This window comes from Coregonus clupeaformis, chromosome 1 (genome assembly GCF_020615455.1).
Source record: "Coregonus clupeaformis isolate EN_2021a chromosome 1, ASM2061545v1, whole genome shotgun sequence".
NCBI lineage: Eukaryota > Metazoa > Chordata > Actinopteri > Salmoniformes > Salmonidae > Coregonus > Coregonus clupeaformis.
The window spans coordinates 3,592,613-3,616,823 of NC_059192.1; the positions used below are offsets into that span (position 1 = coordinate 3,592,613).

A 24,211-nucleotide genomic window follows, 5' to 3' on the forward strand; every position below is an offset into this window, starting at 1 on the left:
GACAAAAGATTGGTATTTTATTAGGATCCCCATTAGCTGTTGCAAAAGCAGCAGCTACTCTTCCTGGGGTCCACACAGAACATGAAACATGACATAATACAGAACTTTATTTTATTTTTTTACAGGTTTGTTGTTCATTTGAGCAATATGAGATGGAAGGGAGTTCCATGCAACAATGGCTGTATATAATACTGTGCGTTTTCTTGAATTTGTTCTCGATTTGGGGATTGTGAAAAGCAGGCGCTGATAGGGATATTTAAGACCAACCAAAAGCTGATTTTAGCGGTAATGCAGTTGGTTATGGCGTGATTTTTGACAGAGAAACGCAGCCTATCCAGCCGTGATGCACACTACCCATATGCGCATGGAACAAGAGTAGCCTAATGTGCTTTTGGTGCCTGTATACTTCATATTTAGAAACATAAAAAACTTATGTTTTTTCACATTTTGTTTTATTTGATTAAAAACCAAGCATAGCCTCCCCTCCTCTCAATTAAGGCTTTTTTTGTCTGCACCAATGCAATCGCGAAGTAGTCAAGACTGTCGATGAAGGGTTTGGTTCCTGAGACCACTTGGAAATAAATCTTAATCACCACAGCTTTATTAAAATATCAAGTTTCAGAGGCGTAAATCAACAATTTCCTGCATATTATGCAAGCTCATGCATATCTGACCAATCACCCACTTTTCCCTGCATAAAACAGTCAAATCATCGCAATATTATTGCATAAAACAGACCCATCAACGCAGTACAAAAACAGGGCTTACAATTTCAACCAATCACCACACAATATGGTTGAATCAAGCCACACGTCAACAACTTGTTCAAAATCAAGCATTTTTGCCAGCAAATATCACCAACTATCCCCGCAAAATCTTGAAGGGATTGCTAAGAGCTCGATTCAATCCGTATCGTAGAGGTTTAGCGCTACAGCGCAATTGAAATTAAAAGGAAACGTTCTTGCATTCGCAGAGACTGAATTCACGGTAAACGCTGCATATGTCGGCTCAATTGGAAGCTCTTTGAGACTCCCAGCTGTAATCGTTGCCAAAGGTGTTTCTACAAGGTATTGACTCAGGGCTGTGAATACTTATGTGAATGAGATATTTCTGTATTTAATTTTCAACTTATTAGCAAACATTTCTAAAAACATGTTTTCACTTTGTCATTATGGGGTATTGTGTGTAGATGGGTGAGAAAAAATATCATTTGAATCCATTTTGAATTCAGGCTGTAACACAACAAATGTGGAATAAGTCAAGGGGTCTGAATACTTTATGAAGGCACTGAAACAGACCACCCTGAAGGCTCTCTGTGACTTGGGAATAATGAGGGCAAAAACCTCAAAATTATTTCAAAGTTTCTCCATAAACCATTTATAACCCCTTTATTCATAGGTTGTCTCTGTCTCTGTCTCTGTATCTGTCTCTCTCTCTCTCTCTCTCTCTCTCTCTCTCTCTCTCTCTCTCTCTCTCTCTCTCTCTCTCTCTCTCTCTCTCTCTCTCTCTCTCTCTCTCTCTCTCTCTCTCTCTCTCTCTCTCTATTTAAGGGGCTTTATTGGCATGGGAAACATATGTTAACGTTGCCAAAGCAAGTGAAATAGATAATAAACAAATGTGAAATAAACAATAAAAAATGAACAGTAAACATTACACTCACACAAGTTCCAAAGGAATAAAGACATTTCAAATGTCATATTATGCATTCAGAAAGTATTCAGACCCCTTGCTTTTATCCCCCATTTTGTTACGTTACAGCCTTATTCTAAAATTGATTAAATAAAAATGTTTCCTCATCAATCTACACACAATATCCCATAATGACAAAGTGAAAACAAGCTTTTAGAAATTGTTGCAAATGTATTAAAAATAAATAACTGAAATCTCATTTTTACATAAGTATTCAGACCCTTTGCAATGAGACTCGAAATTGAGCTCAGGTGCATCTTGTTTCCATTTATCATAATAATATGCCATTTAGCAGACGCTTTTATCCAAAGCGACTTACAGTCATGTGTGCATACATTTTTGTGTATGGGTGGTCCCGGGGATCGAACCCACTACCTTGGCGTTACAAGTGCCATGCTCTACCAGCTGAGCTACAGAGGACCTTGAGATGTTTCTGCAACTTGATTGGAGTCCACCTGTGGTAAATTCAATTGATTGGACATCATTTGGAAAGGCAAACACCTGTCTATATAAAGTCCCACAGTTGACAGTGCATGTATGAAAAATGTATGCACCCAATAACTGTAAGTCGCTCTGGATAAGAGCATCTGCTAAATGACTCAAATGTTTAAAAAAATGTCAGAGCAAAAAACAAGCCATGAGGTCACAAATGTAATGTCGAAGGAATTGTCCGAAGAGCTCCGAGACAGGATTGTGTCGAGGCACAGATCTGGGGAAGGGTACCAAACCATTTCTGCAGCATTGAAGGTCCCCAAGAACACAGTGGCCTCCATCATTCTTAAATGGAAGAAGATTGGAACCACCAAGACTCTTCCTAGAGCCGGCCGCCCGGCCAAACTGAGCAATCAGGGGAGAAGGGCCTTGGTCAGGGAGGTGACCAAGAACCCGATGGTCACTCTGACAGAGCTCCAGAGTTCCTTTGTGGAGATGATATTCAATCAGCTGCATCTGTCATATTCTAGAATGATATTGAATAGGCTACAGCCGTCATATTCTAGAATTATATTCAATAGGCTACATCTGTCATATTCTAGAATGATATTCAATAGGCTATATCTGTCATATTCTAGAATGATATTCAATAGGCTACATCTGTCATAATCTAGAATGATATTGAATAGGCTACAGATGTCATATTCTAGAACGATATTCAATAGGCTACAGCTGTCATATTCTAGAATGATATTCAATAAGCTACAGCTGTCATATTCTAGAAGGATATTCAATAGGCTACATCTGTCATATTCTAGAATGATATTCAATAGGCTACATCTGTCATATTCTAGAATGATATTCAATAGGCTACATCTGTCATATTCTAGAATGATATTGAATAGGCTACAGATGTCATATTCTAGAATGATATTCAATAGGCTACAGCTGTCATATTCTAGAATGATATTCAATAGGCTACATCTGTCATATTCTAGAATGATATTCAATAGGCTACATCTGTCATAATCTAGAATTATATTCAATAGGCTACATCTGTCATATTCTAGAATGATATTCAATCTGTTGGTACAAAGGTTAAGAAATTATGACGTCGTTTACATTTTTATTGCTCTCCAGCACCTACAAAATGTGCACTATACCAGGGTTTCCAAAACTCGGTCCTCAGGACCCAAGGGGTGCACGTTTTGGCTTTTGCACTAACACTACACAGCTGATTCAAATAATGAACTAATCATCAAGCTTTGATCATTTGAATCAGATGTGTAGTGTTAGGGCAAAAACCAAAATGTGCACCCTTGGGGTCCCGAGGACCGAGTTTGGGAAACGCTGGTTTAGAGTTAGACTTTGGGTTCGTGGCTCTGGATAGGACTCATTAGGACTAAAATAAGACTAAAACTACATCCAATACTATAAGTAACAAATACTACAGCTAATACTATAAGTAACTAATACTACAGCTAATACTATAAGTAACTAATACTACAGCTAATACTATAAGTAACTAATACTACAGCTAATACTATAAGTAACTAATACTACAGCTAATACTATAAGTAGCTAATACTACAGCTAATACTATAACTAACTAATACTACAGCTAATACTATAAGTAACTAATACTACATATAATACTATAAGTAACTAATACTACAGCTAATACTATAAGTAGCTAATACTACATATAATACTATAAGTAACTAATACTACAGCTAATACTATAAGTAACAAATACTACAGCTAATACTATAAGTAACACATACTACAGCTAATACTATAAGTAACTAATACTACATCTAATACTATAAGTAACTAATACTACAGCTAATACTATAAGTAACTAATACTACAGATAATACTATAAGTAACCAATACTACAGCTAATACTATAAGTAACTAATACCACAGCTAATACTATAAGTAACAAATACTACAGCTAATACTATAAGTAACTAATAATACAGCTAATACTATAAGTAACTAATACTACAGCTAATACTACAAGTAGCTAATACTACAGCTAATACTATAAGTAACTAATACTACAGCTAATACTATAAGTAGCTAATACTACAGCTAATACTATAACTAACTAATACTACAGCTAATACTATAACTAACTAATACTACAGCTAATACTATAACTAACTAATACTACAGCTAATACTATAAGTAACTAATACCACAGCTAATACTATAAGTAACTAATACTACAGCTAATACTATACGTAACTGATACTACAGCTAATACTATATGTATCTAATACTACAGCTAATACTATAAGTAACTAATACTACAGTTAATACTATACGTAACTAATACTACAGCTAATACTATAAGTATCTAATACTACAGCTAATACTATAAGTAACTAATACTACAGCTAATACTATAAGTAACTAATACTACAGCTAATACTATAAGTATCTAATAATACAGCTAATACTATATGTAACTAATACTACAGCTAATACTATAAGTATCTAATACTACAGCTAATACTATAAGTAAGTAATACTACAGCTAATACTATAAGTAACTAATACTACAGCTAATACTATACGTATCTAATACTACAGCTAATACTATAAGTAACTAATACTACAGTTAATACTATACGTAACTAATACTATAGCTAATACTATAAGTATATAATACTACAGCTAATACTATAAGTAACTAATACTACAGCTAATACTATATGTAACTAATACTACAGCTAATACTATAAGTAACTAATACTACAGCTAATACTATAAGTATCTAATACTACAGCTAATACTATAAGTAACTAATACTACAGCTAATACTATAAGTATCTAATACTACAGCTAATACTATAAGTAACTAATACTACAGCTAATACTACAAGTAGCTAATACTACAGCTAATACTATAAGTAACTAATACTACAGCTAATACTATAAGTAGCTAATACTACAGCTAATACTATAACTAACTAATACTACAGCTAATACTATAACTAACTAATACTACAGCTAATACTATAACTAACTAATACTACAGCTAATACTATAAGTAACTAATACCACAGCTAATACTATAAGTAACTAATACTACAGCTAATACTATAAGTAACTAATACTACAGCTAATACTATAAGTAGCTAATACTACAGCTAATACTATAACTAACTAATACTACAGCTAATACTATAACTAACTAATACTACAGCTAATACTATAACTAACTAATACTACAGCTAATACTATAAGTAACTAATACTACAGCTAATACTATAAGTAACTAATACCACAGCTAATACTATAAGTAACTAATACTACAGCTAATACTATACGTAACTAATACTACAGCTAATACTATACGTATCTAATACCACAGCTAATACTATAAGTAACTAATAATACAGCTAATACTATACGTAACTAATACTACAGCTAATACTATACGTATCTAATACTACAGCTAATACTATAAGTAACTAATACTACAGTTAATACTATACGTAACTAATACTACAGCTAATACTATAACTAACTAATACTACAGCTAATACTATAACTAACTAATACTACAGCTAATACTATAAGTAACTAATACTACAGCTAATACTATAAGTATCTAATACTACAGCTAATACTATAAGTAACTAATACTACAGCTAATACTATAAGTAACTAATACTACAGCTAATACTATAAGTATCTAATACTACAGCTAATACTATATGTAACTAATACTACAGCTAATACTATAAGTATCTAATACTACAGCTAATACTATACGTATCTAATACTACAGCTAATACTATAAGTAACTAATACTACAGTTAATACTATACGTAACTAATACTATAGCTAATACTATAAGTATATAATACTACAGCTAATACTATAAGTAACTAATACTACATCTAATACTATATGTAACTAATACTACAGTTAATACTATAAGTATCTAATACTACAGCTTATACTATAAGTAAGTAATACTACAGCTAATACTATAAGTAACTAATACTACATCTAATACTATATGTAACTAATACTACAGCTAATACTATAAGTAACTAATACTACAGCTAATACTATAAGTATCTAATACTACAGCTAATACTATATGTAACTAATACTACAGCTAATACTATAAGTAAGTAATACTACAGCTAATACTATAAGTAACTAATACTACAGCTAATACTATACGTATGTAATACTACAGCTAATACTATAAGTAACTAATACTACAGTTAATACTATACGTAACTAATACTATAGCTAATACTATAAGTATATAATACTACAGCTAATACTATAAGTAACTAATACTACATCTAATACTATATGTAACTAATACTACAGTTAATACTATAAGTATCTAATACTACAGCTTATACTATAAGTAAGTAATACTACAGCTAATACTATAAGTAACTAATACTACAGCTAATACTATACGTATCTAATACTACAGCTAATACTATAAGTAACTAATACTACAGTTAATACTATACGTAACTAATACTATAGCTAATACTATAAGTATATAATACTACAGCTAATACTATAAGTAACTAATACTACATCTAATACTATATGTAACTAATACTACAGCTAATACTATAAGTAACTAATACTACAGCTAATACTATAAGTATCTAATACTACATCTAATACTATATGTAACTAATACTACAGCTAATACTATAAGTAACTCAGAATAGTATTAATTGTGATATAAAATGCACAACTGATCCCAGATCAGCTTTCTACTGTGAGAGCTGTGAATGCAGGCCCTGAACATCCAACAAGACAACACAATGATATGATCCCAGATCAGCTTTCTACTCTGAGAGCTGTGAATGCAGGCCCTGAACATCCAACAAGACAACACAATGATATGATCCCAGATCAGCTTTCTACTCTGAGAGCTGTGAATGCAGGCCCTGAACATCCAACAAGACAACACAATGATATGATCCCAGATCAGCTTTCTACTCTGAGAGCTGTGAATGCAGGCCCTGAACATCCAACAAGACAACACAATGATATGATCCCAGATCAGCTTTCTACTCTGAGAGCTGTGAATGCAGGCCCTGAACATCCAACAAGACAACACAATGATATGATCCCAGATCAGCTTTCTACTCTGAGAGCTGTGAATGCAGGCCCTGAACATCCAACAAGACAACACAATGATATGATCCCAGATCAGCTTTCTACTCTGAGAGCTGTGAATGCAGGCCCTGAACATCCAACAAGACAACACAATGATATGATCCCAGATCAGCTTTCTACTCTGAGAGCTGTGAATGCAGGCCCTGAACATCCAACAAGACAACACAATGATATGATCCCAGATCAGCTTTCTACTCTGAGAGCTGTGAATGCAGGCCCTGAACATCCAACAAGACAACACAATGATATGATCCCAGATCAGCTTTCTACTCTGAGAGCTGTGAATGCAGGCCCTGAACATCCAACAAGACAACAGAACTATCTGAATTTCAACTGTATTATACAGACTTTGAATGTGTCACAAATCATGTGTTTTCACTGGATCTGTCTTTAAACAGTATACTGTAATGAACTCTAAGTCCCAGCAGAATCCAGGATAGTTTATCAGTTCAAAATGTAATTATTGCTGCATTCATGACATGTCGGAACTCAGAAATGTTCGACTTGGAAACTCATTGTTGAAAGATGATACCCGAGTTTCCCACTAGAAAAGTATCAGAATCAACCAACAGGAAGCTCTACGCAAATAACTTACATTAATCTGAATGTAGTTTCCCACTTGTCATGAATGAAGTGTCCGTTATATCCATGAATAAGTAGTTTACTGACTATAAAGGGGCCAAGTCCCATGTTGTAACCTTAGTGTTATTTTACCAAGAGTACCTGGTCCTTAATGTTATTGGTGGTACTATACACCATGGTATGTAGGCTACGGTATGTTATGTACTGTAGGCTATGGTATGTTATGTACTGTAGGCTATGGTATATTATGTACTGTAGGCTATGGTATGTTATGTACTGTAGGCTATGGTATATTATGTACTGTAGGCTACGGTATGTTATGTACTGTAGGCTGCGGTATGTTATGTACTGTAGGCAACGGTATGTTATGTACTGTAGGCTACTGTATGTTATGTACTGTAGGGTACTGTGTTATGTACTGTAGGCTACTGTATGTTATGTACTGTAGGCTACGGTATGTTATGTACTGTAGGCTACGGTATGTTATGTACTGTAGGCTACTGTATGTTATGTACTGTAGGCTACGGTATGTACTGTAGTCTACTGTATGTTATGTACTGTAGGCTATGGTATGCTATGTACTGTAGGCTACTGTATGTACTGTAGGCTATGGTATGTTATGTACTGTAGGCTACTGTGTTATGTACTGTAGGCTATGGTATGTACTGTGGGCTACGGTATGTTATGTACTGTAGGCTAGGTTATGTACTGTAGGCTACTGTTTGTTATGTACTGTAGGCTACTGTATGTTAGGTACTGTAGGCTACGGTATGTTAGGTACTGTAGGCTACTGGATGGTATGTACTGTAGGCTACGGTATGTTATGTACTGTAGGCTACGGTATGTTATGTACTGTAGGCTACGGTATGTACTGTAGTCTACTGTATGTTATGTACTGTAGGCTATGGTATGTTATGTACTGTAGGCTACGGTATGTTAGGTACTGTAGGCTACGGTATATTATGTACTGTAGGCTACGGTATGTACTGTAGTCTACTGTATGTTATGTACTGTAGGCTATGGTATGTTATGTACTGTAGGCTACTGTATGTACTGTAGGCTATGGTATGTTATGTACTGTAGGCTACTGTGTTATGTACTGTAGGCTACTGTATGGTATGTACTGTAGGCTACTGTATGGTATGTACTGTAGGCTACGGTATGTTATGTACTGTAGGCTACGGTATGTTATGTACTGCAGGCTACTGTATGTTATGTACTGTAGGCTACGGTATGTTATGTACTGTAGACTACTGGATGTTATGTACTGTAGGCTACTGGATGTTATGTACTTTAGGCTACGGTATGTACTGTAGGCTACTGGATGTTATGTACTGTAGACTACTGGATGTTATGTACTGTAGGCTACTGGATGTTATGTACTGTAGACTACTGGATGTTATGTACTGTAGACTACTGGATGTTATGTACTGTAGGCTACTGGATGTTATGTACTGTATGCTACTGGATGTTATGTACTGTAGGCTACTGGATGTTATGTACTGTAGACTACTGGATGTTATGTACTGTAGGCTACGGTATGTTATGTACTGTAGACTACTGGATGTTATGTACTGTAGACTACTGGATGTTATGTACTGTAGACTACTGGATGTTATGTACTGTAGACTACTGGATGTTATGTACTGTAGACTACTGGATGTTATGTACTGTAGCCTAATGGATGTTATGTACTGTAGACTACTGGATGTTATGTACTGTAGACTACTGGATGTTATGTACTGTAGACTACTGGATGTTATGTACTGTAGACTACTGGATGTTATGTACTGTAGACTACTGAAGTTATTAACAGCTATAGGTATAGATAGATAAAGCAGAATAGATTAACAGGAAGTAATATATGATGTGCTTTTCTTAAATGGACAGGAACGTTATGAATGTTTGAAAGTTATACTGTTGATTAGATGGGCTTTGAAAAATAAATGTAATATACTGACAAAAGATTGGTATTTTATTAGGATCCCCATTAGCTGTTGCAAAAGCAGCAGCTACTCTTCCTGGGGTCCACACAGAACATGAAACATGACGTAATACAGAACTTTTTTAACAGGTTTGTTGTTCATTTGAGCAATATGAGATGGAAGGGAGTTCCATGCAACAATGGCTCTATATAATACTGTACGCTTTCTTGAATTTGTTCTCGATTTGGGGATTGTGAAAAGCAGGTAGCCCTGTTTGATAAGAACACATGTGTTAATCATATTCTATGTCCTATTTTGAGTTAAATAAAATGCCTAAGTAATAAAAGTGGAACTTTGCCTAAAATAAAACTAGAATCGTTTTCAATAATTGACAGTGATCATGGCTGAGTAAGAGGAAACCTGAACAGCCGCTAGTGGTCACTGTTTAACGGTCAATAGCGACCACTAGCGGCTGTTCAGGATAGTCACAGGCTGAGTTTCCATCAGTTTCAGTACCGTTTTCAGGCGAATCGAAAACGAAATGATCTACAGGACGTTATAGAGAGAAATAGTAATGGCGTCTTTTTGTAGGCACTAACCCCGCCATGGTACTTTGGACAAATCCTATGGAGAAAATAAACGGGATAATCTTCATCAGCTAACGTCACTTTTTGTGATTTTCTTTTTTAGAATTTGTAAAAAATAAAAACATAAAAAGCACATAAAGGCTTCATAATTCATAAAGGTCATGTTAGCTGACTGTTATTATCTAATAGGACAAAACGTATAAGATCTCCTTAGCCTGTGTTAACCTCAGACCTTCTTTCTGGCGTTATTCTTTCCCCATTCATTTTCCCCAGGGGTGGCTGAACGAACCAGAGGTAACTCATTTCCTGGTTTTAGGACTACAAGCTCTAAGAACAGAAGGGTAATGCTAGAAGGGATCCAGCTTTTGTCAGAATTGACTTTTCGAAGCAGGTTTAGGAGAATTTACGCAGAAGGTTAGGAGAGTAAACGTGACAGGTTATGAGAATTAGGAAAAGAGTTCGGGTTAGCTAAAATGCAAAAAAAGTATCTACTTTTGACCTACATTTGACAAAAGCTGGATCCCTTCTAGGCATGACCGAAAAGAAAACGATAGGAAGTCATATCATCTGGAAGGTAAAACGAAATCCATCATCTGGAAGGTAAGACGAAATCCGACGTCTATAAATGTAAAGTTCCACACTTTATTTATATGACATTCGACCTTACCAGGTGAGCATGTTGCGGTTGGCTACTGTAGCCAGCTGTGGGCTGGAGGGATACGATAGGTTAGCTATGGGACAACTTTAGAAAATACTGGCATCAAGTATTCATGTTTCACACTGATGAAATTGATCAATACATTTAACCGCACATAGCTGTAGTCATAACTTATAAAACGAATAGCTGCTTTTCAGCTGTTTGTGTTATTTAAGGTTGAAAGGCATACACTCTGTTCTTAAACCACTTTATGCACCTGACTGATGGAACCAGGCTGATCGCTGCTTCACCTTCTCTATTTCACTCAGGATTTTGGCAGAGACAGACGAACTCGCGGATACCATTTTTATGTCTGCGTGCAGTTTGGAGGAAGTTGCTAACTAGCGTTAGCGCAATGACTGGACGTCTATGGCAACTTCTAGCATGCTAGTAGATACCATATACTTCCAGTCTTTATGAATGTTTCCTTCATACTGGATGCTGAGACACACAAATGGTTCATCTGACTGGGGAAGTAGATAAAGGACTTCATTGCCAAAATCTCGAAGTATCCCATACATTGACGCAGCAATCAGGCTGCTTCCACCAGGGTAACTTCCAACAGTATATGACAATGATTTCATAATTGTAACTTACAGCTAAAGCCTGTAATTTTTTTCCTTTATCCTTACTCCCATGCTTCAACATTTCTAGTGACTATGTCCTGTGACAACGAGCAACGAGACCAGTTGGACTTGAAGGAGAGAATATGTACCTTTTTAAAGGTGAAGAAAGAAGGATCCACTGCCCTCCAGATAGCTAAGGCTGTTGGACTGAGGAAGGCCAAGGATGTAAACAGTGTCCTGTACACTTTAAACAGAGCTGGACATCTTAATGTAACATCAGACAGTCCACCAGTCTGGTCTGTAGAGAACCCAGGGGTGGTGTCTGTCTCTGTGAGTCCTCCTGAGTCAGATCGAGGGCCTAGTCCTCCTGAGTCAGATCGAGGGCCTAGTCCTCCTGAGACCCCTGGCTTATCAGTGGAGGTACTGAGGAGGTTGCTGACGTCGAAGAGTGATGGAAGCGGGATGAGTGCGCCACAAATTGCCAGAGAATTGGGCCAATCACGAAAAGTAGTGAATAAGCAACTTCATGACCTGCGAAGAAGAGGCAAGGTGGAGAAGATGGGAGAGAAAGTGTGGATAATTAATGATGAAGCAAGCTGTGGAGGACAGCTTATTGAATACCAGAGGTGAGTCTGTCAATGTGGCACACATAGTGGAAAAAATAAATATATAACAAATAAAACCAAAAAATATCCAATACAGAAATGTAATAATGGTCAACGTTCAGAATCTAATTCAACAAACAAAATAGAAAATGACTGGAGGTACTTCTATAGTCTATTACAGATAACCCATGGAGGGGATAGTACATGATGTTTCCTCCCTTAGCTGGTGGCCAGCTGGGACCTACTGTGCTGCCAACTCTATCACATCAGACCTTTCCTCCAAAACTATGCAGTTTCTCTTGGTTTGATTGTTCTGTGAATGTAAAACTTTTCATTTTGAATTAGGGGAAGGAGTTTCTAATTGATATATATTTGGGGCAGGTGATTTAGAAAGTGTTCTTCACGTTCCATCTCTCCTGACCCACGGCGATGACAGTCTGTCCTCTCTGGCTAACCATGTTTATTTGATGGAGTCCGGTTTCAATTGCCAAGCTATGATCAGTAATTCTGTATTTGGTTAAGGTTTAGCTTTGTTTGGGCTCTTTTACATGGTAACAGCTAAAGTGAATCTCTCTCTCTCTCTCTCTCTCTCTCTCTCTCTTTCTCTGCAGTGATGATCAAGATATTTCCATCAGACTAACTAAAAGCTCCAGGTAGACTGCTCTTTATTAATCAAACTGTTCCTAGGTGACCAATAGGACTATCTGACCAATAGGACTATCTGACCAATAGGACTATCTGACCAATAGGACTATCTGACCAATAGGACTAGGACTAAGATCCCATTCACCTATGAATAAAGGGAGAAAAACGCATATTACCTCATAGTCTACCCTCACTATTAAAACACTCACCATAGGCTACCCTCACTATTAAAACACTCACCATAGGCCACCCTCACTATTAAAACACTCACCATAGTCTACCCTCACTATTAAAAGACTCAACATCTGAATTATATTTATGATTTCAGGTTTTCCAAAGATTTCACATTTCTTAGTGTGCTGGGTGCAGGAGGCTTTGGGTGTGTGACTAAAGCCCAGCACAATGTGGACGGAAAAACGTATGCCGTGAAGATTGTGAAGGATATGGGGTAAGACCAGAGGAGAAATACTGCCCCCTCTCATTGAAACCATGAAGTTGAAGGCCGACCGCAGTACTGCAGGCACTGATAGCAGGAAAAACAGGACCCCCCATTATAGTGAATGGATAAATGGCCGTCTATGTGGAAAACCTTGAAGAAAACAATAATTCAAAGACAATCATGCTACCAATAGCTGCTTCTAATACACCAGATGTCCTTGAACCGATTATTTTAAAATCACACACAGAAGAAGTTATAAGGATAATTTAGTTGCTAACGGCAGCCTGCAGTACCCCGGTCGGCCTTCAACTTGACTTACTCAATGAGAGGGGGCAGCACTGAGCTGGCCTCCAACGTCACTTCCTGGAGAAGCTCAAACTGCGCATGTTATGTCTCTACGAGACGCCATATTAACCGACTTCACTTGGCTTCAATACACTATTGAGTCTTCACATAGGAATGAATGGTGTCACGTGATCGATAGCTTTGTCTATTCATATATACAGCCATTGGCTAAGACATTACTATCCATAATTTTTCCCCCTCCGAAACGTATTATGAATAATGTGTATCCCTCTTACCTTGTTGTGTGTCTTGTGTATGCTGTAGTTGATGCTCATTAGCAGCTATCAAATGTTCATTTACGTGCTGTAATTATGATGTTCATGTAACCGGTGTGAAATGGCTAGCTAGTTAGCGGTGCGCGCTAGTAGCGTTTCAATCGGTGACGTCACTCCCTCTGAGACCTTGAAGTAGTTGTTTCCCTTTTGCTCTGCGAGGGTCCCGCGGCTTTTGTGGAGCGACGGGTAACGGGTGCTTCGAGGGTGACTGTTGTCGATGTGTGCAGAGGGTCCCTGGTTCGAGCCCAGGTAGGGGCGAGGAGAGGGACGGAAGCAACACTGTTACATTCATCCTATCTCTTACAGAGAAGCCAATCGGGAAGTGAAAGCGCTGGCTACCTTGGAACATTCTAGCATTGTTCGCTACTACTCGACTTGGTCTGAGGATGCCAATTGGGTCGACGGAAGCTACAGCACAGAGTTAGTAAAGACATTATTATTATTAAGTCTAATTTTGCCATTTAGATTCATTAATTTGATCATCAAAAATTTCAAATTCTGGAGCCTATTATTGTATTCAACTCTTAGGTCGTCAGTCCTGTCTAAAATCTCAGAAGACTCTGACAATTATTCAGACCAGGGAGATGGATCTACACATGTAACAAACCAATCAGATTTAGACCTGTCTGATACAGCCAGTGAAGACCAAGCAAACCACTCAATGACCGATTCCAGCTCAAGGTGAATCACTTTACCGTTATGTGTGTATTTATCATTTCAGTTGACTGAACGTCCCTGAGAAAGTTTCTTGACTGCTGTATTTGTCTGTTTTTTTTCTTCTTCAGAAATGGGGACTGGCTTTGTTTGTTCATTCAGATGGAGTTCTGTGAGGGAGGGACACTGAAGGACTGGATTATCACAAATAACGGTAGAAGTAAGGACAAGGCACTTGGAATATTTCAGCAAATGCTGTGCGGAGTGGAATACATCCACTCCAAAGGACTTATTCACAGAGACTTAAAGGTATTTGTGAGAATCACCTCTCTACGTTGTCTCTAGTCTTCCCTTTGTTTTCAAATGCCAAGTTAACCGCATTATTTATAGAAAAACAAAGCCTAATAAATGTGCTATATTTTTAGCCAGAGAACATATTGTTTGGAAGTGATGGCATGGTGAAGATTGGAGACTTTGGTCTTGTGACTACTATCACTACTCCGAGTGCAGCGTCAATGTACCGGACCGTCAACAAAGGAACACCATTATACATGAGCCCTGAGCAGGTAATGGAGTTTTGTTTTGCAAATCAAGCATATTTTCAGCTCAACAAATTGATCCTTGGTCTAGCCATAATATGGGCCATTTAGCAGATGCTTTTATCCAAAGTGACTAGTCGTGCATCTTCAACTGTATGGTTCCACAGAGCAAAACCCTGATGTACGTAGTCGTGCCGTCCGTCCATGGGAACTCCTGTTTACTTCTTCTCTCAAAAAACTAAAATCATTTTTGTATTTCCAGAAGACTGGGGGGAAATATGATGAGAAAACTGATATATTCTCTCTGGGAATGATATATTTTGAACTCCTGTGGGACATGTCCACTGTCTCGGAGAAGATCAAGGTGAGCACACTGCTCAGTTTCTTTCACATCTGGTTCTGTATCATGTTAAACCACGTCATCACGCACAGCCTTTTATCTGAAACAAGTCAATTTGATGGAAACATCTCGGGTGGGAAAATGCAGATTGTTTTTATGCAGATTGTAGAATATTCGCATGAAAATCTGTCGCCAATTGGATGGAAACCCAGCTATGCAGCACATCTTACTCTGGAGTTTTGCCCCTTGTAATATCACAGGTGTTCGAGAGCCTGCGGACACAGATATTTCCCTGTGACTTCTGTAAGAAGTTTTTCTTCGAGGTAAGGAGTCTGTCCGTTTGCCTGTCTATACGACTTGTTTTAGAGTGAGTACACAGTATCTTCATTTTGTCTCATATATGTTTTCTGCTGCAGCATAAACTCATCAGTAAAATGCTGTCAGAGTCACCTGCAAACCGACCAAACGCCAAAGAGATTGCTGCATTCCTGAAACGCTGCCTGCTCCAAAATCAAACTGGACAACTACTGAAAACTGTATGAAATGTTGTAGGGTAGTGGCTTGAAATGCTTGTGTAGAACACTGAGAGTAGAATAGACGTGTCATATTCAAGACCGGGTTAGAGCTCATAGTGACAGGCATGTCTCAACTGAAGCAGCAAACTCTGTTTTTTTTTTCTACTGTACAGTTTCTCAAATGTGATAACTTTTTAAAAGTTGGTGATTACATAGAATAGAGGGTAAATTGTAATATTAATATTATGTGTAGGATTTTTCTAGGGGTCTACCACATAATTCTAATGCTGAAACCAAGGTGTACTTTTTAAAATTTTATTTTTATTTAACCTTTATTTAACCAGTTAAGACCCATTGAGGTTAAAAACCTATTGTGGCTGGCAAGAAGGCAAAACAGGGAAATAGCATCGTGTAAATAAAATATTACAGAAAAATACAAAAGATACACAAAAAACAAAGTGTCACAAGTTCCAGAAACAATTTAAGATTAGAAACAACTGGAGCTGTCACAAACAGTGTCGTCGATCAGAGAATTAAAAACAGGCAAGGACACTAACTTTTATATATTTTGAAGCATGTTCCAGGATGAAGGGGCATTATGGGAAAAATATTGTTTCCCCATCTCAGTTCTAGCCTAAGAAACAGACAAGGACAACAGCAACTGTGAACGAAGACTGTATTGAGTGACTGATCTGGTCAGTAATCACAACATGTACAGGGTTGAAATGATGTCAATTTTATTGTGATAATTTCTACTTCATAACTTTCTACTTATAACAAGGGCACATTGACAGAATCATGGAGTTTATTTAAAAGTAAATGAAAACATGCAACATTGAATGTTTTTACAGGAAAATGGGTACTCATATGGTTTCTTCCTTCCTAATGTCTTTTCATAACTATGCAACTTGTGGGCTTTTTTAATTAACGTGATTTAGAATTAAATGTTGCAATCGCATACTGTATTAAGAGCTTATTAAATAAATGTCCAACACCAATCTTGTTAAGGTATTTTTATTTTATGGAGGAAATGTATACTTTTAAGATGATCATAAAGCCTGTACCTCGATGTCTAGAAGAGATGCATACTTTGTAACACATGGGGGCAGTCTCAGTCTAGTTGTGATATGGCAGCAGTGCCATACCCCTTGACATATAGCACATTATGTTGTGTTACAGCCTGAATTCAAAATGGATTAAATATTATTTTTTTTCTCTCACCCCATCTACACACAATACCCCATAATGACAAAGTGAAAACATACAAAGTGAAAACATGTTTTTATAAATGTTTGCTGATTAATTGAAAAATGAAATACAGAAATATTGAATTCACATAAGTATTCACACCCCTGAGTCAGTACTTTGTAGACGCACTTTTGCTTTTGGCCACTATGACAGATGTGAGTCTCTAAGAGTTTTCCACACCTGGCTTGTGCAACATTTGCCCATTATTCTTTTCAAAATACTTCAAGCTCTGTCATTTTGGTTGTTGATCATTGCTAGACAACCATTTTCAGGTCTTGCCATAGAACTGACAGTAGCCTAGTAGTTTGTATATCTGTGTGAATGTTATGGTTAAGACATTTTGGATTACATGTACACAGGGTGCCATGGAACCAAAGAAGTGATTTTTGCTTCTGACCCGATCCTACTTAGAAATGTTGTTGTTGGTTTAAAAAGCAGATTGATTGTTTTTCCTTTTAATTTGATTAAAAACCAAACTTATTAGAAATATTCACCCTCCATGGGTTCATGGTGAGAGCGTAGGCTACATGGCTCGAATGCAAATATGATCAGTAAAATGGTTCCATGATGTTTATAAAACACTACATTTGTGAGCAGTATAACCTAGTGGACATTCCCACTTTCTCTTTATATTGGATCTTTATCCAGCTCCTGTGAAAAGTTTGGATGTGCATAAAACCCTCCATAGTCAAAGTTGCCTTGTCTGTATTAAACCTTACAGGGAGCAATTATAGTGCTTGGGGCTGTATTTAGACGTGGGGCTGTATTTTCGGCTGGCGTTAAGGCAACGCCAGCGTCAAACGCACGTTAGTTTGACATTTCGTCGTGTAAAAACTGGCATTTTCCAGCCCTGGCGCCAGGTTCGGAGATTTACCTCGCTTGTGCTCAGATGAGCGGCGTGGAAATATTTGAGGTGTGTCCTTAAAATCATGATCCAAAGTACTAATTTCACGCAGCGCTGATAGGGATATTTAAGACCAACCAAAAGCTGATTTTAGCGGTAATGCAGTTGGTTATGGCGTGATTTTTGACAGAGAAACGCAACCTATCCAGCCGTGATGCACACTACCCATATGCGCATGGAACAAGAGTAGCCTAATGTGCTTCTGGTGCCTGTATACTTCATATTTAGAAACATACAAAACTCATGTCTTTTCACATTTTGTTTTATTTGATTAAAAACCAAGCATAGCCTCCCCTCCTCTCAATTAAGGCTTTTTTTGTCTGCACCAATGCAATCGCGAAGTAGTCAAGACTGTCGATGAAGGGTTTGGTTCCTGAGACCACTTGGAAATAAATCTTAAATCACCACAGCTTTATTAAAATATCAAGTTTCAGAGGCGTAAATCAACAATTTCCTGCATATTATGCAAGCTCATGCATATCTGACCAATCACCCACTTTTTCCTGCATAAAACAGTCAAATCATGGCAATATTATTGCATAAAACAGACCCATCAACGCAGTACAAAAACAGGGCTTACAATTTCAACCAATCACCACACAATATGGTTGAATCAAGCCACACGTCAACAACTTGTTCAAAATCAAGCATTTTTGCCAGCAAATATCACCAACTATCCCCGCAAAATCTTGAAGGGATTGCTAAAAACTCGATTCAATCCGTATCGCTAAAAGCTCGATTCAATCCGTATCGTAGAGGTTTAGCGCTACAGCGCAATTGAAATTAAAAGGAAACGTTCTTGCATTCGCAGAGACTGAATTCACGGTAAACGCTGCATATGTCGGCTCAATTGGAAGCTCTTTGAGACTCACAGCTGTAATCGTTGCCAAAGGTGTTTCTACAAGGTATTGACTCAGGGCTGTGAATACTTATGTGAATGAGATATTTCTGTATTTAATTTTCAACTTATTAGCAAACATTTCTAAAAACATGTTTTCACTTTGTCATTATGGGGTATTGTGTGTAGATGGGTGAGATAATTTTTTTATATTTAATCCATTTTGAATTCAGGCTGTAACACAACATAATGTGCTATATGTCAAGGGGTATGGCACTGCTGCCATATCACAACTAGACTGAGACTGCCCCCATGTGTTACAAAGTATGCATCTCTTCTAGACATCGAGGTACAGGCTTTATGATCATCTTAAAAGTATACATTTCCTCCATAAAATAAAAATACCTTAACAAGATTGGTGTTGGACATTTATTTAATAAGCTCTTAATACAGTATGCGACTGCAACATTTAATTATAAATCACGTTAATTAAAAAAGCCCACAAGTTGCATAGTTATGAAAAGACATTAGGAAGGAAGAAACCATATGAGTACCCATTTTCCTGTAAAAACATTCAATGTTGCATGTTTTCATTTACTTTTAAATAAACTCCATGATTCTGTCAATGTGCCCTTGTTATAAGTAGAAAGTTATGAAGAAGAAATGATCACAATAAAATTTGACATCATTTCAACCCTGTACATGTTGTGATTACTGACCAGATCAGTCACTCACTACAGTCTTCGTTCACAGTGGCTGTTGTCCTTGTCTGTTTCTAAGGCTAGAACTGAGATGGGGAAACAATATTTTTCCCATAATGCCCCTTCATCCTGGAACATGCTTCAAAATATATAAAAGTTAGTGTCCTTGCCTGTTTTTAATTCTCTGATCGACGACACTGTTTGTGACAGCTCCAGTTGTTTCTAATCTTCAATTGTTTCTGGAACTTGTGACACTTTGTCTTTTGTATTTTTCTGTAATATTTTATTTACACGCTGCTATTTCCCTGTTTTGCCTTCTTGCCAGCCACAATAGGTTTTTAACCTCAATGGGTCTTAACTGGTTAAATAAAGGTTAAATAAAAATAAATACAATTTTAAAAAGTACACCTTGGTTTCAGCATTAGAATTATGTGGTAGACCCCTAGAAAAATCCTACACATAATATTAATATTACAATTTACCCTCTATTCTATGTAATCACCAACTTTTAAAAAGTTATCACATTTGAGAAACTGTACTGTAGAAAAAAAAAAGAGACAGCGTTTGCTGCTTCAGTTGAGACATGACTGTCACTATGAGCTCTAACCCTGTCTTGAATATGACATATCTATTCTACTCTCAGTGTTCTACACAAGCATTTCAAGCCACTACCCTACAACATTTCATACAGTTTTCAGTAGTTGTCCAGTTTGATTTTGGAGCAGGCAGCGTTTCAGGAATGCAGCAATCTCTTTGGCGTTTTGCCGGTTTGCAGGTGACTCTGACAGCATTTTACTGATGAGTTTATGCTGCAGCAGAAAACATATATGAGACTAAATGAAGATACTGTGTACTCACTCTAAAACAAGTCGTATAGACAGGCAAACGGACAGACTCCTTACCTCGAAGAAAAACTTCTTACAGAAGTTACAAGGAAATATCTGTGTCCGCAGGCTCTCGAACACCTGTGATATTACAAGGGGCAAAACTCCAGAGTAAGATGTGCTGCATAGCTGGGTTTCCATCCAATTGGCGACAGATTTTCATGCGAATATTCTACAATCTGCATAAAAACAATCTGCATTTTCCCACCAGAGATGTTTCCATCAAATTGACTTGTTTCAGATAAAAGGCTGTGCGTGATGACGTGGTTTAACATGATACAGAACCAGATGTGAAAGAAACTGTGCTCACCTTGATCTTCTCCGAGACAGTGGACATGTCCCACAGGAGTTCAAAATATATCATTCCCAGAGAGAATATATCAGTTTTCTCATCATATTTCCCCCCAGTCTTCTGGAAATACAAAAATTATTTTAGTTTTTTGAGAGAAGAAGTAAACAGGAGTTCCCATGGACGGACGGCACGACTACGTACATCAGGGTTTTGCTCTGTGGAACCATACAGTTGAAGACGCACGACTAGTCACTTTGGATAAAAGCATCTGCTAAATGGCACATATTATGGCTAGACCAAGGATCAATTTGTTGAGCTGAAAATATGCTTGATTTGCAAAACAAAACTCCATTACCTGCTCAGGGCTCATGTATAATGGTGTTCCTTTGTTGACGGTCCTGTACATTGAAGCTGCACTCGGAGTAGTGATAGTGGTCACAAGACCAAAGTCTCCAATCTTCACCATGCCATCACTTCCAAACAATATGTTCTCTGGCTAAAAATATGGCACATTTATTAGGCTTTGTTTTTCTATAAATAATGCGGTTAACTTGGCATCTGAAAACAAAGGGAAGACTAGAGACAACGTAGAGAGGTGATTCTCACAAATACCTTTAAGTCTCTGTGAATAAGTCCTTTGGAGTGGATGTATTCCACTCCGCACCGCATTTGCTGAAATATTCCAAGTGCCTCGTCCTTACTTCTACCGTTATTTTTGATAATCCAGTCCTTCAGTGTCCCTCCCTCACAGAACTCCATCTGAATGAACAAACAAAGCCAGTCCCCATTTCTGAAGAAAAAAAAAAAAACAGACGAATACAGCAGTCAAGAAACTTTCTCAGGGACGTTCAGTCAACTGAAATGATAAATACACACATAACGGTAAAGTGATTCACCTTGAGCTGGAATCGGTCATTGAGTGGTTTGCTTGGTCTTCACTGGCTGTTTCAGACAGGTCTAAATCTGATTGGTTTGTTACATGTGTAGATCCATCTCCCTGGTCTGAATAATTGTCCGAGTCTTCTGAGATTTTAGACAGGACTGACGACCTAAGAGTTGAATACAATAATAGGCTCCAGAATTTGAAATTTTTGATGATCAAATTAATGAATCTAAATGGCAAAATTAGACTTAATAATAATAATGTCTTTACTAACTCTGTGCTGTAGCTTCCGTCGACCCAATTGGCATCCTCAGACCAAGTCGAGTAGTAGCGAACAATGCTAGAATGTTCCAAGGTAGCCAGCGCTTTCACTTCACGATTGGCTTCTCTGTAAGAGATAGGATGAATGTAACAGTGTTGCTTCCGTCCCTCTCCTCGCCCCGAACCAGGGACCCTCTGCACACATCGACAACAGTCACACTCGAAGCACCCGTTACCCGTCGCTCCGCAAAAGCCGCGGGACCCTCGCAGAGCAAAAGGGAAACAACTACTTCAAGGTCTCAGAGGGAGTGACGTCACCCGATTGAAATGCTACTAGCGCGCACCGCTAACTAGCTAGCCGTTTCACACCGGTTACATGAACATCATAATTACAGCATGTAAATGAACATCTGATAGCTGCTAATGAGCATCAACTACAGCATACACAAGACACACAACAAGGTAAGAGGGATACACATTATTCATAATACGTTTCGGAGGGGGGAAAAATTATGGATAGTAATGTCTTAGCCAATGGCTGTATATAGGAATAGACAAAGCTATCGATCACGTGACACCATTCATTCCTATGTGAAGACTCAATAGTGTATTGAAGCCAAGTGAAGTCGGTTAAGATGGCGTCTCGTGGAGACATAACATGCGCAGTTTGAGCTTCTCCAGGAAGTGACGTTGGAGGCCAGCTCAGTGCTGCCCCCTCTCATTGAGTGAGTCAAGTTGAAGGCCGACCGGGGTACTGCAGGCTGCCGTTAGCAACTAAATTATCCTTATAACTTCTTCTGTGTGTGATTTTAAAATAATTGGTTCAAGGACATCTGATGTATTAGAAGCAGCTATTGGTAGCATGATTGTCTTTGAATTATTGTTTTCTTCAAGGTTTTCCACATAGACGGCCATTTTTCCATTCACTATAATGGGGGGTCCTGTTTTTCCTGCTATCAGTGCCTGCAGTACCGCGGTCGGCCTTCAACTTCATGGCTTCAATGAGAGGGGGCAGTATTTCTCCTCTGGTCTTACCCCATATCCTTCACAATCTTCACGGCATACGTTTTTCCATCCACTTTGTGCTGGGCTTTAGTCACACACCCAAAGCCTCCTGCACCCAGCACACTAAGAAATGTGAAATCTTTGGAAAACCTGAAATCATAATATAATTCAGATGTTGAGTCATTTAATAGTGAGGGTAGACTATGGTGAGTGTTTTAATAGTGAGGGTGGCCTATGGTGAGTGTTTGAATAGTGAGGGTAGCCTATGGTGAGAGTTTTAATGGTGAGGGTAGACTATGGTGAGAGTTTTAATAGTGAGGGTACCCTATGGTGAGAGTTTTAATAGTGAGGGTAGCCTATGGTGAGAGTTTTAATAGTGAGGGTAGCCTATGGTGAGAGTTTTAATAGTGAGGGTAGCCTATGGTGAGTGTTTTAATAGTGAGGGTAGCCTATGGTGAGAGTTTTAATAGTGAGGGTAGCCTATGGTGAGTGTTTTAATAGTGAGGGTAGCCTATGGTGAGTGTTTTAATAGTGAGGGTAGCCTATGGTGAGAGTTTTAATAGTGAGGGTAGCCTATGGTGAGTGTTTTAATAGTGAGGGTAGCCTATGGTGAGTGTTTTAATAGTGAGGGTAGACTATGGTGAGAGTTTTAATAGTGAGGGTAGACTATGGTGAGAGTTTTAATAGTGACGGTAGCCTATGGTGAGTGTTTTAATAGTGAGGGTAGCCTATGGTGAGAGTTTTAATAGTGAGGGTAGCCTATGGTGAGTGTTTTAATAGTGAGGGTAGCCTATGAGGTAATATCCGTTTTTCTCCCTTTATTCATAGGTGAATGGGATCTTAGTCCTAGTCCTATTGGTCAGATAGTCCTATTGGTCAGATAGTCCTATTGGTCAGATAGTCCTATTGGTCAGATAGGAACAGTTTGATTAATAAAGAGCAGTCTACCTGGAGCTTTTAGTTAGTCTGATGGAAATATATTGATCATCACTGCAGAGAAAGAGAGAGAGAGAGAGAGATTCACTTTAGCTGTTACCATGTAAAAGAGCCCAAACAAAGCTAAACCTTAACCAAATACAGAATTACTGATCATAGCTTGGCAATTGAAACCGGACTCCATCAAATAAACATGGTTAGCCAGAGAGGACAGACTGTCATCGCCGTGGGTCAGGAGAGATG

At 37.8% G+C, this 24,211-nt stretch overlaps 2 protein-coding genes and 1 long non-coding RNA gene across 5 annotated transcripts; 1 reads left to right on the plus strand and 2 right to left on the minus strand.

The window, feature by feature from the left end:
• Positions 1-10,667: 10,667 nt before the first annotated feature.
• pkz (protein kinase containing Z-DNA binding domains) lies at positions 10,668-17,014 on the plus strand. Of its 3 annotated transcripts, none has more exons than XM_041870498.2 (12): positions 10,668-10,996; positions 11,363-11,644; positions 11,748-12,285; positions 12,876-12,917; positions 13,238-13,357; positions 14,275-14,388; positions 14,497-14,649; positions 14,754-14,931; positions 15,048-15,188; positions 15,427-15,525; positions 15,762-15,824; positions 15,918-17,014. In XM_041870498.2, the coding sequence occupies exons 2-12, from the start codon at positions 11,548-11,550 to the stop codon at positions 16,041-16,043; spliced, it is 1,671 nt and encodes a 556-aa protein (XP_041726432.1). In that variant the 5' UTR covers positions 10,668-10,996; positions 11,363-11,547; the 3' UTR covers positions 16,044-17,014. The 3 variants fall into 3 exon arrangements, with proteins under 3 accessions (XP_041726432.1, XP_041726431.1, XP_041726433.1); XM_041870497.2 differs by having other exon boundaries at positions 10,669-10,996; positions 15,424-15,525; XM_041870499.2 differs by lacking the exon at positions 11,363-11,644 and having other exon boundaries at positions 10,669-10,996; positions 15,424-15,525.
• On the minus strand, positions 11,025-11,883 carry LOC123492175. The gene is made up of 2 exons (XR_006661656.1): positions 11,809-11,883; positions 11,025-11,105 (listed from the first exon to the last, which is right to left on the minus strand). It is a non-coding gene; the product is annotated as an uncharacterized LOC123492175 (long non-coding RNA).
• Positions 17,015-19,421: 2,407 nt separating the features above from the next.
• On the minus strand, positions 19,422-24,005 carry LOC121556616 (interferon-induced, double-stranded RNA-activated protein kinase-like). Its single transcript, XM_041870503.1, has 9 exons — positions 23,981-24,005; positions 23,063-23,182; positions 22,041-22,154; positions 21,780-21,932; positions 21,496-21,673; positions 21,239-21,379; positions 20,902-21,003; positions 20,610-20,672; positions 19,422-20,516 (listed from the first exon to the last, which is right to left on the minus strand). Exons 2-9 carry the CDS (start codon positions 23,065-23,067, stop codon positions 20,391-20,393), a joined length of 882 nt encoding a protein of 293 aa, XP_041726437.1. The 5' UTR covers positions 23,068-23,182; positions 23,981-24,005; the 3' UTR covers positions 19,422-20,390.
• Positions 24,006-24,211: the final 206 nt, after the last annotated feature.